The sequence below is a fragment of the Rhinolophus sinicus genome, linkage group LG01, assembly GCF_036562045.2.
Source record: "Rhinolophus sinicus isolate RSC01 linkage group LG01, ASM3656204v1, whole genome shotgun sequence".
NCBI lineage: Eukaryota > Metazoa > Chordata > Mammalia > Chiroptera > Rhinolophidae > Rhinolophus > Rhinolophus sinicus.
Window position 1 is genome coordinate 109,319,007 of NC_133751.1, and position 16,053 is coordinate 109,335,059.

Consider the following 16,053-nt stretch of genomic DNA (forward strand, 5'->3'; position numbering starts at 1 on the left):
TGAAATAAGTCAGACAGAGACAAATACCAAATGATTTTACTTATATGTGAAATCTGAAAAACAAAATAAAGGTACAAACAAAACAGAAATAGACTTATACAGAGAACAAACGGATGCTTGCTAGATGGGAGGGGGTTGGGGAGAAAGGGGAAGGGATTAAGAAGTACACATTGGCAGTTACAAAACAGTCACAGGGATGTAAAGTACAGCATGGCGAATATAGTCAATAATATGGTAATAACTGTGTATAGTTCCAGGTAGGTACTAGACTTATTGGGCCATCACTTCATAAGTTATATAAATGTGTAACCACTGCTATATACCTGAAACTACGTAATATAATACTGAATATCAACTGTAATTAAAAAAAAGAAATAAAGTTCTAGTATTTCCCCCCATGCTATAACTTAGTTACCTTACATTTTACAGTTTTTCTTAATATTGGGTTTTGCTTTATATTAATTTTACTTCTCAATTTCTATATATTTTAAATCTCTTCTAAGCAAGTTTGAGCTGTTTTAAAATTTCATTTACTTTGATAATAAACTTTTAATTTTATTTATTATAAACTGACCTTGATCGTCTGGCTTTTAGTGTTTGCTGAATTCTCCACTGTGAAGTTCCTCTACTCCCTTCCATGCTGTGCTCTAGGAGAAGTTCACTCTGTGCAGCCCACAGTTAAGGAGTCAGGAGTTATGCCCCATGCTGTTTGGAATGATTCTGCCCAGGAGATTTGTCTTCTCTCTTCCATTTATTTATTCAACCATTCATTTATGAGTATGAACATGGATATTTATTTTATATCTTGGGTTATAAAACAATATCATTGCTTTGTTTTTTTTGCTAAAGTTCCAGCTTTAGCCATTGAGAACTCTTTCTATTGGCTCCTGTGTCCCTTCGTTATACCCCAATCGCTGTGTTCTTCTTTGGTTTTGTTTTTTGTTTGTTTAGCATTTGCTTATTTTCATCACTATTAGATGCTTCAGGCTCAACTTGTGTATTTCCTGCCCCAATCCTAGAATCAGCCATTTCTCCAAGGAGCCCTAGCTCCCTTTAATGGAGAATGGTATCAGAAACGAAGGTCCAGGCACTAAGTTCATTTATTTTTTATTCTCTACTTTCCTCTATCATTTTTTAAACTCAATCTTTTTTTCTGGGATTATAAGTCTAGTTTCTGTCTTATATAAATTATTTCTAGTCTCTCCTTTTAAAAAAGAAATAAATTTTATTGGGGAATATTGGGGAACAGTGTGTCCCTCCAGGGCCCATGAGCTCCAAGTCATTGTCCTTCAGTCTAGTTGCGGAGGGCACAGCTCAGCTCCAAGTCCAGTCAGCGTTTTCAATCTTAGTTGCAGGGGGAGCAGCCCATCATCTCATGCAGGAATAACCGGCAACCTTATTGTTGAGAGCTTGTGCTCTCATCAACTGAACCATCTGGCCACCCCTCTATGCTGATTTTTAACTTTTCCTATAAACTACCTGTTTTTAAAAAAGTAATTTATATTAACTTATCTAATTTTAATTTTTAAACTTTAATTCTTTTTTTTTTAAAGATTTTATTGGGGAAGGGGAACTGGACTTTATTGGGGAATCGCGTGCACCCCCAGGCCTTTTCTTCCAAGTCAAGTTGTTGTCCCTTCAATCTCAGTTGTGGAGGGTGCCGTTCAGCTTTAAATTGTCCTTTCAGTCTTAGCAGTGGAGGGCGCAGCTCAGTTCCAGGTCCAGCTGCTGTTTTTCTAGTTGCAGGGGGCACAGCCCACCATCCCTTGAGCGAGTCTAACCGGCAACCTTGTGGTTGAGAGGACGCACCCCAACCAATTGAGCCATCTGGGAGCTCAGCAGCAGCTCAGCTCAAGGTGCCGTGTTCAATTTTAGTTGCAGGGGGCGCTGCCCACCATCCCAAGTGGGAGTCGAGGAATCGAACTGGCAACGTTGTGGTTGAGAGGATGCGCTCCAACCAACTGAGCCACCCGGAGGCAGCTCAGTTCACGGGGCTGTGGGGAGCCATGGTTACAGCTAATTGCAAGCCTTAATGGCTCAGTTAATGTATAACCGGTTTTTGCTCCTGCGGCATTGTTTTTGCCTGCACCTGGAGGGTGCTTACAAACCATTTGAGGTATGAAGTGGGAACGGCCAGTTTCAAGACATAGTGATGCTAATCAGGATAATTGATGGATTCTGTCATGGGACAATCGTTTTGGGGAGTTTCAATGATTATGTAAGTTTCTGGGAAAAAGTTAAAAATCACCTGTTAATGATGTAATGCATTTTTGTGATTGTGAGCTTGCACGTACTCAAAAGGTATAAATTCAGCAGAGAAAATAAACCTGGTGCTTCAGGACCACTGAAGATCGGCCGCATTAGCATATGTGTGAGTGCCTCCTTTCATTCCCACTCCCCTTTTCAGGAACCGTTCGACTCGTGGCGGCTGGCTCGCCACACGGGGCCACGTTCAATCCTAGTTGAAGGGGGCAGAGCCCACCATCCCTTGCGGGACTCGAGGAATCGAACTGGCAACCTTGTGGTTGAGAGCCCACTGGCCCATGTGGGAATCGAACTGGCAGCCTTCGGAGTTAGGAGCATGGAGCTCCAACCGCCTGAGCAACCGGGCAGGCCCCCAATTCTTATTTTTAAGTCTTCTGTAACCTTAACCATGTTTTTGTTTTTGTTTTTAAATCCTTGTTTGTCCTATTTTTTTTTTTTTAATGGTCTCTAAGAAGAAGAGTGAATAGTGGAGAGAGGCTACATTATAGACTGGAGAGACTATGGACTGTCCATCCCCACCGTGAGCTTCTGTACTTGGCATTCAGTTCTCCCAAAAAACTCCTGAGCCTCTCTCCAAGGGAGGGCACAGGATCTATTCTCTGTATGCCACAAGCCTAAGGGAGACACAGTACCAGTGTCTTTAAAACAATACCTCCGTGTTTCCCCGAAAATAAGACCTAACCGGACCATTAGCTTGAATGTGTCTTTTGGAGCAAAAATTAGTAAGAGACCCGGTATTATATTATGTTATATTATATATTATATTATACCTGGTATTATATATTATTATATTATATTATTATGTGTGTTTTGGAGCAAATATTAATAAGATTCGGTATTACATATTATATTATATTATATTATATTATATTATATTATATTATATTATATTATATTTTATTTTATTATAAAGACCTGGTCTTATAACACCCAGTATTATATTAAAATAAGACTGGGTCTTATATTAATTTTTGCTCCAAAAGATGCATTTAGAGCTGATGGTCTGGCTGGGTCTTACTTTCGGGGAAACACGGTTATCTACCCTATTTAACATCTCCCACTGAGCAACACTTAAAGAAGGACTCTGTCAAAAAACAAAAACAAAACATTATCTCTAAAATATTTAACCAGGGAAGGACAACAAACAAGCCAGATTTTACTGGCTAGGAGCTGGGAAGGAACAGTCCAGGCAGGTCACAGATAGGGGAAGCTATCCTGCAGAGTAATCACCAATGTTGAACCAATGCCCATCCATACAAAGGTCTGAAGAGAAAATGTGTAGCCAGGTTCCCAATACAATTTTCTAATTTTTTTTAAATTAAAGTTTATTGGGTTGACAATTTTTAGTAAACTTACATAGATTTCAGGTGTACAATTCTATAATACATTATCTATATCTCACATTGTGTGTTCACCACCCAGAGCAATTTTCTAATTTTTTAAAACTTATTTTGGGGGCAGCCAGATGGCTCAGTTGGTTGGAGTGCCAGCTCTGAACAAGAGGGTTGCTGTTTCGATTCCCACATAGGCCAGTAAGCTGCGCCCTCCACGACTAGATTGAAGACAACGAGCTGCTAGAGGGGCGGCTGGATGGCTCAGGTGGTTGGAGCGCAAGTTCTCAACAACAAGGTTGACGGTTCAATTCCCACATGGGATGGTGGGCTGAGCCACCTGCAAGTAAAGATTGAAAATGGCAACTGGACTTGGAACTGAGCTGTGCCCTCTACAACTGGATTGAAGGATGACAGAGCTAATGGGTCCTAGAGAAACACACTGTTCCCCAATATTCCCGAATAAAATTAAAAAACAACAACAAACAAACAAAAAACTTATTTTGGATACCTTAAAAGGAAGCTATTAGGGAGATTTTTCAAACATACACAAAAGCAGGTAGAATAGGATAATACCCATTCCCCAGCCCCAACAACCATCTGGAAAATCGTCCCCAACCACTCTGCCAACCACTCCATCCTTCCCGCCTCACATACTAGAAGCAAATTCAAGCCATCATGATCAGTAGATAGTTCAGTACATATCTTTAAAAGGACTCTTGCCTTTTCATGAAGATGGCGCTGAATGCGAAGAAGGAAGCCCCTGTCTTTCCCAAAGCCAAAGCCGAAGCCGAAGCAAAGGCTTTGGAAGCAAAGAGAACAGTGCTGACAGGCATCCACAGCCACAGAAAGAAAAGACCCCCACATCACCCACCTTCTGAGGGCCCAAGGCACTGCGGCTCCGAAGGCAGCCCAGATATCCTGGGAAGGGCGCCCCCGGGAGAAACAAGCCTGATCACTGTACATCAGCAAGGTCCCCCCTAACTACAGAGTCGGCCGTGAAGAAGATAAAAAGACAACACACTTGTGTTCACTGTGGGTGTCGAGGTCAACACCCTGATCAGGCCTGATGGAGACAGAAGGCATATGTTCGACTGGCTCCTGACTATGATGCTTTGGATGTTGCCAACAAAACTGAGATCATCTAAATTGAGTCCAGCTGGCTAATTCTAAACATAAAAATTTTTCACTGTAAAAAAATAAATAAGGACTCTTCCTATACCTAAGAGGATGGATACATAACTCCTTAATAAGGTTAAGTATATATTCAGAGTTTACAGTTTTTTAAAATACATCCGAGTCCAAATAACGTCCATATGTTGAGACTCAATGATATCTTTTATGTCTTTCCTAGAGTTCCCTCTAATCTTTTTTATTTTCCTTTGCAACTTATGAAAAAAATCTAAGTTGTTGGCCTGTAGCTTTCGCTTTCATATGATCTAGATTAGCTGCCTCCACCCCCAGGCGGCATATTTAACATGCTCACCTGTCTGATACATATTTTCTATAATTCTAAAATGTGGTAGCTGAATCTACATGCTTGATCAGACTCAGGTTCGTTCTCTTTCTTTTCTTTTGCAAAACTATTTCATAGATGATAATATATTCTAAGGATAGAAAGTATGTAATGCTAGACTGTCCTTGTTTTAGTGACGTCAGTAGCTCTCAATATTTAATGCTTATACCTATTAATTCCTTAGTGGTTATAAAATGGAACTAGTCCATCATCCTTTCTTCATTTGTTAGCCAAAATACTTTCACAAAGATCAATTTCCTTTCATCCACTATTTGGTTCTCAATGGTGCAGTTTATTTAAAAAGGGCAGAATAAAGAAACCTTATTATAAAATGAGTTGGGTCCCAAGTGACAATGATCAATTAGTTTTTATCCTAAGTTGCACTATGAACTCCTGAGTTTAAACTTAAAAGTAAACAACTATCTTTGTTTTTCCCTCACAATTTAAAAATTGCTCATTATAAAAATTTGGAAAATACAGAAAAAGTAAAAAGTGTGCCAAAGAAAATGATTATCACTCATCCTGCCATTTGGAAACACCCACTGTTAATCATATGGAAATTTTTCTTCTAAGTCATACTTTAATTTTATAAACCTAAGATCACGTTGCATATCCAATTTTATATCTTATTTTTCTCCTAGCAATACATTTGTCCTATGATGCTTTTAAGTCAGCTTGTTTGCAACCTCCTCATTTTACCAATATGATTCATCACTATTTCTGGCAAGGTTAAAAGGATCCGCTTGGGGGTAGCTCCCCCCAGCTCCTTCACCTTGTCTCCTTATGAATGCTAGAGAACTGGCTTGAACAGAGATCATTCCTAATCAAGTAATTCACATTCAAATAATTTCCGTGTGGTTTCTTAAACTATCAGCTTTTGTACTTGACCTTTGAGGTCTGCCTAAGCTGGATAGATCTTGAAATAAAGACAACTCCTATTCTTTTAGATAATGAGCCATGAGTGTCCTCACATTCTCTTCGCCTCCCCAGGAAGCCCCATCCTAGGACATGTGACCTGGCTCAGGCATCCTGCAGCACATCCTACTCCAGCACCAGAAACGGGAACGTTCCCTTCAGCCTGAACACGGCCATATTCAGGGTGTGGCTCACCACAGGAAGGAAGGAGCTGGTGACTCGTAAGAGCCCCCAGAAAGACCAATAAAAAATAATTTTTTATTTATTATTTATGTATGTCTGCGTGTATTGATTATTCTTATCAATTGATTGAAGTGATTTGGGATCACAACCTAATTTTTACAGAACCAAACTTCAGTTTTTATAGAATCAAACCCCCAAGTATGCTTTACAGTACAGAGTTTTAACCACTCTCAAATTTTACACATCTCTACCACTCGCTTTTGTCTTTCTTCATGCACTTACCTTACATACCTGATCCCTAAAAACAGGTGAGTTTTAAACAGCGAGTTTAACTGAGTTGAAGTTCATCAAAGCTCAGTCTTAGGCTCTCTTCTCTCTTCTTACTCCCTCCCTAGGTAATGACATCCATTCCAATGGCTTTAGTTAAATATAATCTCAACATAAAATATGTTGTCATCATAATTAACTTTTGAATGCTTTCTAGGTACCAGGCACTGTTTCAAGCATATTATATACATTAACTCATTTAGTCCTTACAAGAATCTTATGTGTTAGATACTATTATCAGCCTCCCTAACGAGGAGGAACTGAGGCATAGAGAAATCATGTGTCTTGTCCAAGGTCACACCATTACTGACAGATAAAGCCCAAATTGGAATCAGGCCACCTGGAGTCACAACCCCTTCTTTTAACCACTATATTCTAATGCTTATGCTCTGTACATGGAAACATGGTCTCATTTTTATGACCATTTGAACTTTATTGATTCCCACAGGGGACCTACTCAGTTGTGGAGAACTGAACATCAGGACTAATTGGAAAATTGACTGAGTCACTGATAAAGCAGAATTGTTTTCCTATGGTATTTTAAAGGTAGATGTATTAATTTAAATGTTAAATTTCTTAATCATATCACTTGTCTCATCCACATTCACAAAAAGCTGTGAACTTAAAAAAAAACACCTCATTACTTACCTTTGATATCTCTATGAACAATCATATTACTGTGCAAATAATGAACACCCTCAAGAATCTGACGGGTGTATTTCCTAGTGACATTCTCAGTAAGAGCTCCATATGCTTTTAATTGGTCCTTAATTGATCCCTAAAAGAAAACAAAAGAAAACTATGGTATGGTTTGAAATGAAAACCATTATTAAATCTGTTTTTGGGGGGAGGGGGGCAGGAGATGAGGGTAAGGGGGATCAAATATATGGTGATGGAAGGAGAACTGACTCTGGGTGGTGAACACACAATGGGATTTATAGATGACGTAATACAGAATTGTACATCTGAAAGCTATGTAATTTTACTAACAATTTTCACCCCAATAAACTTTTAAAAAAAAGAAAATCACAAAGCATAAAAAAAAAAAAATCTGAGTTTTTAAAAGAATCCTAGTTCAAGAGTGGGAGGTTTTAGTTGGGAAGCACAGGAATTCTCAGTAAGGACGTTATATGCCATACTCATACAACTCTACTATATTCCATGATTAGAACTGTGGAACAGTATGGGTCACAGCTGAAGGAAGTCTTTGAAACTATTTTTTGACAGATACCCTGTTTCTATGACTATGTTGGTTCTATCTCCTATTCCTTACAACTGTGTTTTTAAAAATTCTCCAGTACTTTTACACTGGTTCTTTTTTGCCCTGAATATATTTTTGTTTTTCCTACTGGCTCTTCTACATATGTCCTACTTTACTTTTATGTAGTATTTTCTTATTCTGTTTTTAAAACAGTTTTATTGATATCTGCTAATTTACTTCTCAGGAAAAAGAATGGGTATGTTGGAAAATCAGAACACATATGAGATTTTTAAGATTTTCCTTTATATACTCAACATTCTAGTTCAAAACATAAGAAAATACATTAAAGAGGAATTTCAAATTTTCTTAAGTATTTTTAAGGCAGAATGAGGTGCCATCTCTGAGAATGCTGAAATCAGGCTGAGATAAGACACAAGCACTTGAATTTTGCAAAAGCTTCCCTGATTCCAGTGTGCAAATCTGATGAATAAGCAACCACTTTAAAAGATGGAAATAAAATGCTTCCTGAGGGACAAAATCTTCCTTTTAAACAGCAATATATTCAAATGTTTCTGTGTTTCCTTGAATTTCAGTAAACTGTGTACTTTGTCATATAAAGTAGGTCCTTGGATTTTACATATTTAACCACTTGCTATGTCCACTATGCATGAGCCATCCCTGAAGGGACAGCAAGCTGCATCCTGCTGACCCAAACTTGCAAACACATACAGAAAGCCTTCAGCAGTGAGGGAACCCAGCAGCCAACCACCCACATCTATTAGTCGATGTGGCTTGTTTGCTCAGTCTACTTATTGTGCCTCTCCTTGTAGTAATACACAAAATAACATAGCCAGAACTGAGCTCTCCAACCAATAAGCCCCAAATACTTGCAGGCTGCAAATGAGTGATGGACTTATGGACCTTCTAAGCCCTCAGGGAGCAGGACCAGTGGCCTATGGTTCTAACAGATCCAACAGTATAGTCTGTTCCCCTCTGTGTACCATAAAATGTTATCTTCGTCAGCGTGAACAACTGGAATGTGTTGGGAAGCACTGTGCCAGCTAAGAAGTGTGTGTGTGTGTGTGTGTGTGTGTGTGTGTAAAAGTAATAGAGAAATCAACTGCTAGTTCGGGTACTGAAAATAAAAGAAAGTTATGGTTCTAGTCTGAAACTACTTCTAGATAAACTAAGGAATAGAATGCTACACTTGGGAAAACTGAAGAATGGAAATGACAATGTTGGCAAAGCTTGAATCTAAGGCATAAAGGGGTCCATCACACTAAATTTAATAAGAGAAATTATATAACATCATTCATAAACTTGCAGATTCAAGAAAATCTAGGAACATGTATGCCCAGTCCACATATGCCACAGGCTTGCCATATATACAATTCATTTAGATCAATAAACTATTATTAATCTGGTAACATGCTTTTCAAATTTAAGGAATGACAATCCTTTGAAATCATAGCTGCCTTTACAAAACCAAGTGTAGCTAATGAGAAACATAATCTAACATCTCTTTCCTAGTAGCCCAGGTTTACTCTTAGATTGCTAAATATATAAGGATTATTCATCTCCATTTGTAATATAAATCAGTTGTAACCAATTAACCATTTTAAATAATCTTATTTTCAACAATCTGAGTCTCTAGTCACACTTATTCATAATCATTTTCTATTTAATTTAAATATGTATTGCATAAACAGTAATGGAATCTGAATGAAAGAGAAAAATTGGTCACAACTCCAACATAACATTTTCATTTTCTAAGTTTCTTCTGCCCTTGTGCAGATACAGATACTTCTTAAACATCATAATCATTATTAAAAAGCATTTTATATCCTTTTTCTTTTTTTCTAAGTACTTCCTCCAACTTTGCTACGCAGCCTTCACAATTTTAATTTTTAACATATATTCTCTTGGACAATGCCATCATAATTTACTTCCACCGCAGGCAATGAATTTCCCTTTTTTTCCATCACAGGTAATACTAAAATAAATGTATGCTGCTCTTTCCTTCTTTTGGATTACTTCTATAGAACAAATTTCTGTGAGATTACCAGGTCAAAAGGCTTCAATATTTTTATGGTCTTTAATACATCCCACCAATTTGTTTTCCAAAAGGGGATTTTTAAAAACCAATTTAAACTGCAAACAGAATCTTTGAAAATAAAAAGCAGCAATTATGAATAAGTAGCAATGATGAATAACAGTGGTGTCACTATAAACAATTAGTAATTCAGGATGAAAAGAAACAAAGTTTACTGTTGCTCTTGTGAAACTGAGGATAGTTACGACCATTCATATTGGATGCTGATTCACAGTTTTATTTATCCATAAGCTTGAAGTACATACAACCTTGTACATTCTATATACAATTCTAGTAAGCTACTCCCTTAAAGAGCCATAAATCAAACTTTTTTTCAAACATATACTGCCTATCAAATTATGGGAATGCATGTATTTTTAAATGAGTAAATAGACCACCATCTTGAAAATCATTAGTATTAGAATGTACCGTACAAATACTAAAAATAATATAGAAGGAATGACAGAGTTTACAAATCACATTTTGCAGCTCCTAATGAAATTGACTTAGGTAACGATTATCAATCATTGTTCAAAACATTAGATGACTGGCTGAAAAGGAACTGGCTATCCTAGGTGCCACTGCGATAGCTCATACTATTTTCTGGTCTTCAGGAAAAAACAAAACTTTACAATGGGAGGACCGGGATGAGACGCACCCTGATCTGGCATCAGTCTCAGCATCATGACAATGGAACAGCCAGACACTCTGTGTCTCCTGACGGGATGCAATGTGAAGTGCACAGCACCATCTCTGACGCTTTCTAATAAACAAGGTTGGATTTGAATCTAATTTAGACTTTAGATCTTACTTGGAGTATATAGGAAATAAAGGGATAAAGGAACAGATTATACAACAGCATGAGGATGCAATTGGAGAAATCTATGAGATGAAATTGTCAACAGAACTAGCCTGGTCTATTTGTCAAATCTATGTCATGTAAAAACTGCTCTAGATTAAAAGAGAAGTAAGGAATATAACAGCTGAATATAATGTGTGGTCCTTGACTGGATCCTGCTTTGGATAAACCAAGCATTATGGATATTTTTAAGGCATGCAGAGAAATCTGAGTATGGGCTGCTATGACATCTGTAAGCTACTTTTGTATATTTCAGCATTTTTAAAAAATTAGTTGAAAAATACACAGATAGAGGAAGAAGATAAAAAATAAAACTGTATTACCCAGCTCTGATTTAAAACTCTTCCAAAATGTCCTTAACTCGGTATAACATTTTATAATCAAAGTTTTACTGTTTTTCTTTCCTCAACTAAGACTTCAAATAGAGTGTGTCTATTTTCAAAGGATATACTAACTTACCCCTGGCATATATTCCATAAATATGGAAAGCGTTTTTTCCTGGGGATCCCTCAAACAGCCATAATACTGAACAATTCGCTCATGCAGCAAGTTTTTCAACAACTGAATTTCACACTCAAGTGCATTTACTTCCTGAAAGACAAAACTCACTGTGAAGTCTTTACAGTACTGTTAGTAAAAGCAAAAAATTCAAATTTCATGGATCATCAAGGTGACTTCATTCTGGAATTTTTCTTTCTAAGGAATAAATATTTTAAAGTCTCTAAACAATAACATGTATAATAGTCCTTGACGGTATGCTAAAGCAACACTAAATCAGATTAGGAACATAACTGAGTATTAAAAGAGAAAAATCCACAATACGAAGTAGATAAATATATCTAATTATCTATTTGTTTTGCAAATAATTTGTATTAAGGAAAAATAAAAATTCTATTGTGTGTTACATTTATTTTAGTAAAAATGCTTTTTTTGTGTGTATAATGATTCTTACCTTGCTGGTCTCAGGGCTATCGGGATCAAACTGAACTTGCTTCACAGCAAGCTCTCTTCCTGTATCCACATCATAACAGAGGTAGACCCTGCCAAAGGCTCCCTGACCAAGCAGTTTGCCCAGTCTCCAGTTGGTTGGAGCCCGCGGTGCTGAAAAAGAACATTTTCTTAAAATGGAATAGCCAGATGGCACAAAAATGGTTAAGGCCTAAATGACTATTGCATTAGTGATATCCTTAACTGCACATATTCGGATATAAGGAAAAATCATGATCATCCAAAGTTCATAATGATCATCATCTTTGAAAATTTTTCTCTTCAGTCAATTTTCTAAGAATTCTAAACCCAAACAAGGTTCATAATTCCATAAATCATTTTTCCACTGAGATTATTTTTTTATGGTTACAAATGTAATGATATCTTTGACTCAATCTAAGATGCCACTGATTTGCGATGTCCTATTTCTAATCTTTATTGTAGCAACATATATAATTAGTTTCCCGTCTGCCTATGATGTAGAAAGCTGGAAAGAACATCACTGTCATTCTAACAAGAAAAAAACATGAAAGCAGCCAGAGAGGAAACAATCAAACTACAGAGAGAGGAACAAAGATAAGAATTATAGCATACTCTCGAAAAGCATGCAAGCCAGAACAATGGAGAAATTGCTTTAACGTGCTGAAAGAAAAAAAAAATGCCCTGAAACCTACACCCAGAAAAAAAACTTTCAAAAATAAAGGAGAAATAAAGACCTTTTTCAAACAAACAAAAGCTGAAAAAATTTATTACCAGCAGAGCAGTATTACAAGAAAAGTTAAAGTAATTATTCAGGCAGAAGGAATTTGACACCTGACAGAATCTTGGATCTACATATATAAAGATCCACAGAAATAGATAAACTATACGTATACGTATAAAAGACATTTCTTATTTTTAATCACTTTAAAAGATAGCTATCTAAAGCAAAAACAGCCGCAATGTACTGTGAATTCACAGATGTAAAAGTAAAATATGACAACACTAGCCCAAAGGGAAGAAGTCAGAGTGTACAGATACTGCTCCAGTCTGCATGCGTGGCTGACATGATACTTCACAATCTGGCCTTAGTTACCATTCTAGTCCTATTCCCACTCTTTCAAGTAAAATATCCTCCATTTCAGCCCAAAATGAACTATTACCCAATTTCAGAACATGCCATGGCCTCCTGCACCTGTTACCTCCTTAACTAGTAAAACCTACTCACATTCAAGATCTAGACTAAATGCTGTAATACAATTATTTCTCCACCCGCCATTCTCCTACATCTTAGAGATTGCATTTGAAATCTCAGTGTAGGAACTCAACAAAGATATATGAAATGAACGAATGGATGACTAATTGGTAACAATTTTCCTAATAAAAGTGAAAGACAGAACAATCTAAAGTAACTAGCAGTAATGCTATGCTTATTCCTGACATTCCAACCACCTTTGGAAATACCATTTTTACCCCTTTTGAGAAGCTGGTCTCACTGAGGCCTGCATGGCTTGGTATTTATTCCTTTTGATACTGTAAAATTCCACGAAGGTTCTGTTGCATATTTCACTATACCAATTTCTATTACTTACAGCGGCTGGGTGGGCTGATGTCCATTACAGTCAAAGTAGGATTGTCTATGTCACTTCCCTTTCTTCTTACTCGACTATCATCATACTCTGGGGTAAAGATACTGCTTCCACTACTAGTGCTTAAGGAGTGATCAGTAGGACTGAAGCTCACAGGAGACCGGAAGCTTGTCCCTTGGGTCCTTCTAGCTCTTGGAAAAGTTTTACGACCTACACATGAAAATATAATTATGTTAAAACTTTTATTAATATGCTGTAATGGAATGTATTTAAAATTTGTAACATAAGGAACAGAAATTTCTCCTGTGACTAGGCAAAGAAACCAAAATAGGAATGATCATTTGATTGTATGTTTTAAACCTAAGAACAGTATTTTTTTTAAGTTCAAGGAAATATCCTTGTTAATTCTGAGTCATGAAGTCAATAATGAAAATACAAGGAAGAAAATAAGTGAAAACAGAAATGAAAAGTAGGGAAAAAACAAACAGGCTCTGAATATAAATTCACATAATCTCTTATGTTAAAACATACACTTATAAAATCATACACTTATTAAAACATACATTTATAAAATCATAGAACTCCCTCACTTTGAGATAAAAAGGAGAAAAAACATATTTTACTCTCATTTCCAATAATGATTTAAAATATAAAACAAAAATTGGGAAGTTTATAGGTTACAATATTCTGAATTTCATCCAGGAGTAACTTTCTAATTAATATCATTTATAAATTACTCGTCTCCTAAGGGAAAGAGAAACATTATGAGGTAAACTGGCACAAAGATGTTAGTATAGTTTTAGTTAGGACCCAATTTCTTTAAAAAAATTTTAGATAGAAAACTAAGTGATTCAGGAACAAATTTATTTCTAATGGTATTTAAATATGCAATGTTTATTTTCATTGAGAATTTTTGAGAGTTTTCACAAACTGTTCTTGTGGTCTAATTGCCAGCACTTACCATCATTATAGTCTTGATGGCGATATGAAACATGATACCTTCTTGGATATGTCCCTCCTTTTCCATATTTCTCAAAGATAGGGTTATCATAGTCTATTAAGACACATAAGAAACTTATATGTTACTAAAAAAAAGTCAAATATCTGTAATGATGAAAAACACATTTACACATTTTTATTTGATTTAAAAAGAAACTTCCCTTTCCCCATCAGCTAAAACATTATTCAATGACATAAACATTAAAACATTTAGAATGTAGGCAGTCTAACCTGAAAATTCCTGATGATTATCTGGGTAGCTCTGTGCCCTAGGCATTCGTGATTTTGGATAGCTTTCTCTAAAAGTAGAAAATATCACATTAAATTAAGAGAAAATATGCAAATAAGATATTAAAAAGTATTTATGCAATAACAATATCTATCTGTACGTATGTATGGAGACATTACACATACATGCACAAATACACACAGAGGCATTCACTCTGAAATGTTAACATAAATGAAAAAAGAGAAATTTCTTAAACATTTATTTGGTATATGCAGGCAAAAAGCCTGGCTTTTAAAATTAACTCGTAGAGTATAGTGGTAAAAATGATACACTTTGCAATTACAGGTGTTTGGAAATACCTGTGTTTCAGTCCTAGCTCTGCAACTTAACTAGCCGTTGCAATCTTGGCAAATCACCTTTCTAAGACTGTTTCCACATTTATACAAAGGAGATAATTTCCAACTCAAGTATATTTATTTCACTCACATTACTCTTTCCCTGAATTTCCTGAATGTTTTAAAAGTCTATCTTGAGGTAGACATGGGCAACGACAAAGGTTTCATGTATATGGTAACAGAAAAGTCAGTGCATGTCCCCATACAACATTAGTCACATTTTCACAATTTGCTTTCATAGAGCAATCCCAGAGGACATTAAACAGGTAAAGACTAATAAATATATTGACTGTGTGCTACAGCTGAACACTGTCCTGAGACCAGGAGAAAGGGACAAGCGCGCGCATAACAATTCAGTTGCAACTTGACCCACCTTACATTCCTGAACAGCTATTTCACAAAACAGAAGCACTTAAATTTTAAATCACAACCAACACATTGGGCCACAACTGCCAAACATGTAAGTTATTTATAACTGGGTGCCAGAGTGAACATAATCCTCAATAGGTGAAACAACTCAAAAAATCTCCAAAACCAAACATATTAATAAAAAATTTGATAGTTTTGCCAACAGTTTTAAAAGTAAACTTATATAAATAAATTCTAAGCTTGCACTTAGCTTCAAACACATAATTTTGGCAAGCAGAAATACTCAAAATATTTTATTCAGATACCATTTTAACTAACAATGATACTAAGCCCCATGAAGTTAAGGGATTTATCCAAATTGTTAAAAGAATTCATTTGTACTAAGTATAGGCAAGTATCAATTACACTCCTCTGAATGTAGCACAAGAGTTGATAATTCAACATACTATATATACATATATGTGTGTGTGTGTGTGTGTGTGTGTGTGTATGCATATTTATCCACATGTATTAAAAAACAAAAGGTGCAATCAATATTACCCATCCAAAGGACTATCAAGTGATGGACAACTTCCTGAGCCAGAATTTTCAGGGCTGCTTAAAGATAATGGGTCCAGCATCTGGAAAAGTAAGAGTTCCACCATGATTTGATGTGATATAACCAGAAGTTACTGTTTTAAAAACAGCTTTATTGAGCTATGATTGTAGCTTAATACAGCTACATGTAACATAAAATTCACCGATTTAAAGTGTACAAATCAATGGTTTTTAGTATATTGAGGGTTGTGCAACCCTCACCACCCTCAGAACACTTGTA

General features: G+C 36.3%; 1 protein-coding gene across 5 annotated transcripts in view; it reads right to left on the reverse strand.

Annotated features, from left to right (window-relative positions):
* Positions 1 to 16,053, reverse strand: part of MAP3K2 (mitogen-activated protein kinase kinase kinase 2) — a 112,196-nt gene that overhangs the window by 11,853 nt on the left and 84,290 nt on the right. For all 5 annotated transcript variants that reach the window (XM_019718001.2, XM_019718000.2, XM_074334513.1 and 2 more), the window contains 7 exons: positions 15,777 to 15,856; positions 14,475 to 14,542; positions 14,206 to 14,298; positions 13,248 to 13,454; positions 11,642 to 11,790; positions 11,149 to 11,280; positions 7,186 to 7,315 (listed from right to left, as the gene is read on the reverse strand). In XM_019718001.2, the coding sequence (XP_019573560.2) occupies positions 7,186 to 7,315; positions 11,149 to 11,280; positions 11,642 to 11,790; positions 13,248 to 13,454; positions 14,206 to 14,298; positions 14,475 to 14,542; positions 15,777 to 15,856 (859 nt within the window). The remainder of the gene's footprint in view (positions 1 to 7,185; positions 7,316 to 11,148; positions 11,281 to 11,641; positions 11,791 to 13,247; positions 13,455 to 14,205; positions 14,299 to 14,474; positions 14,543 to 15,776; positions 15,857 to 16,053) is intronic.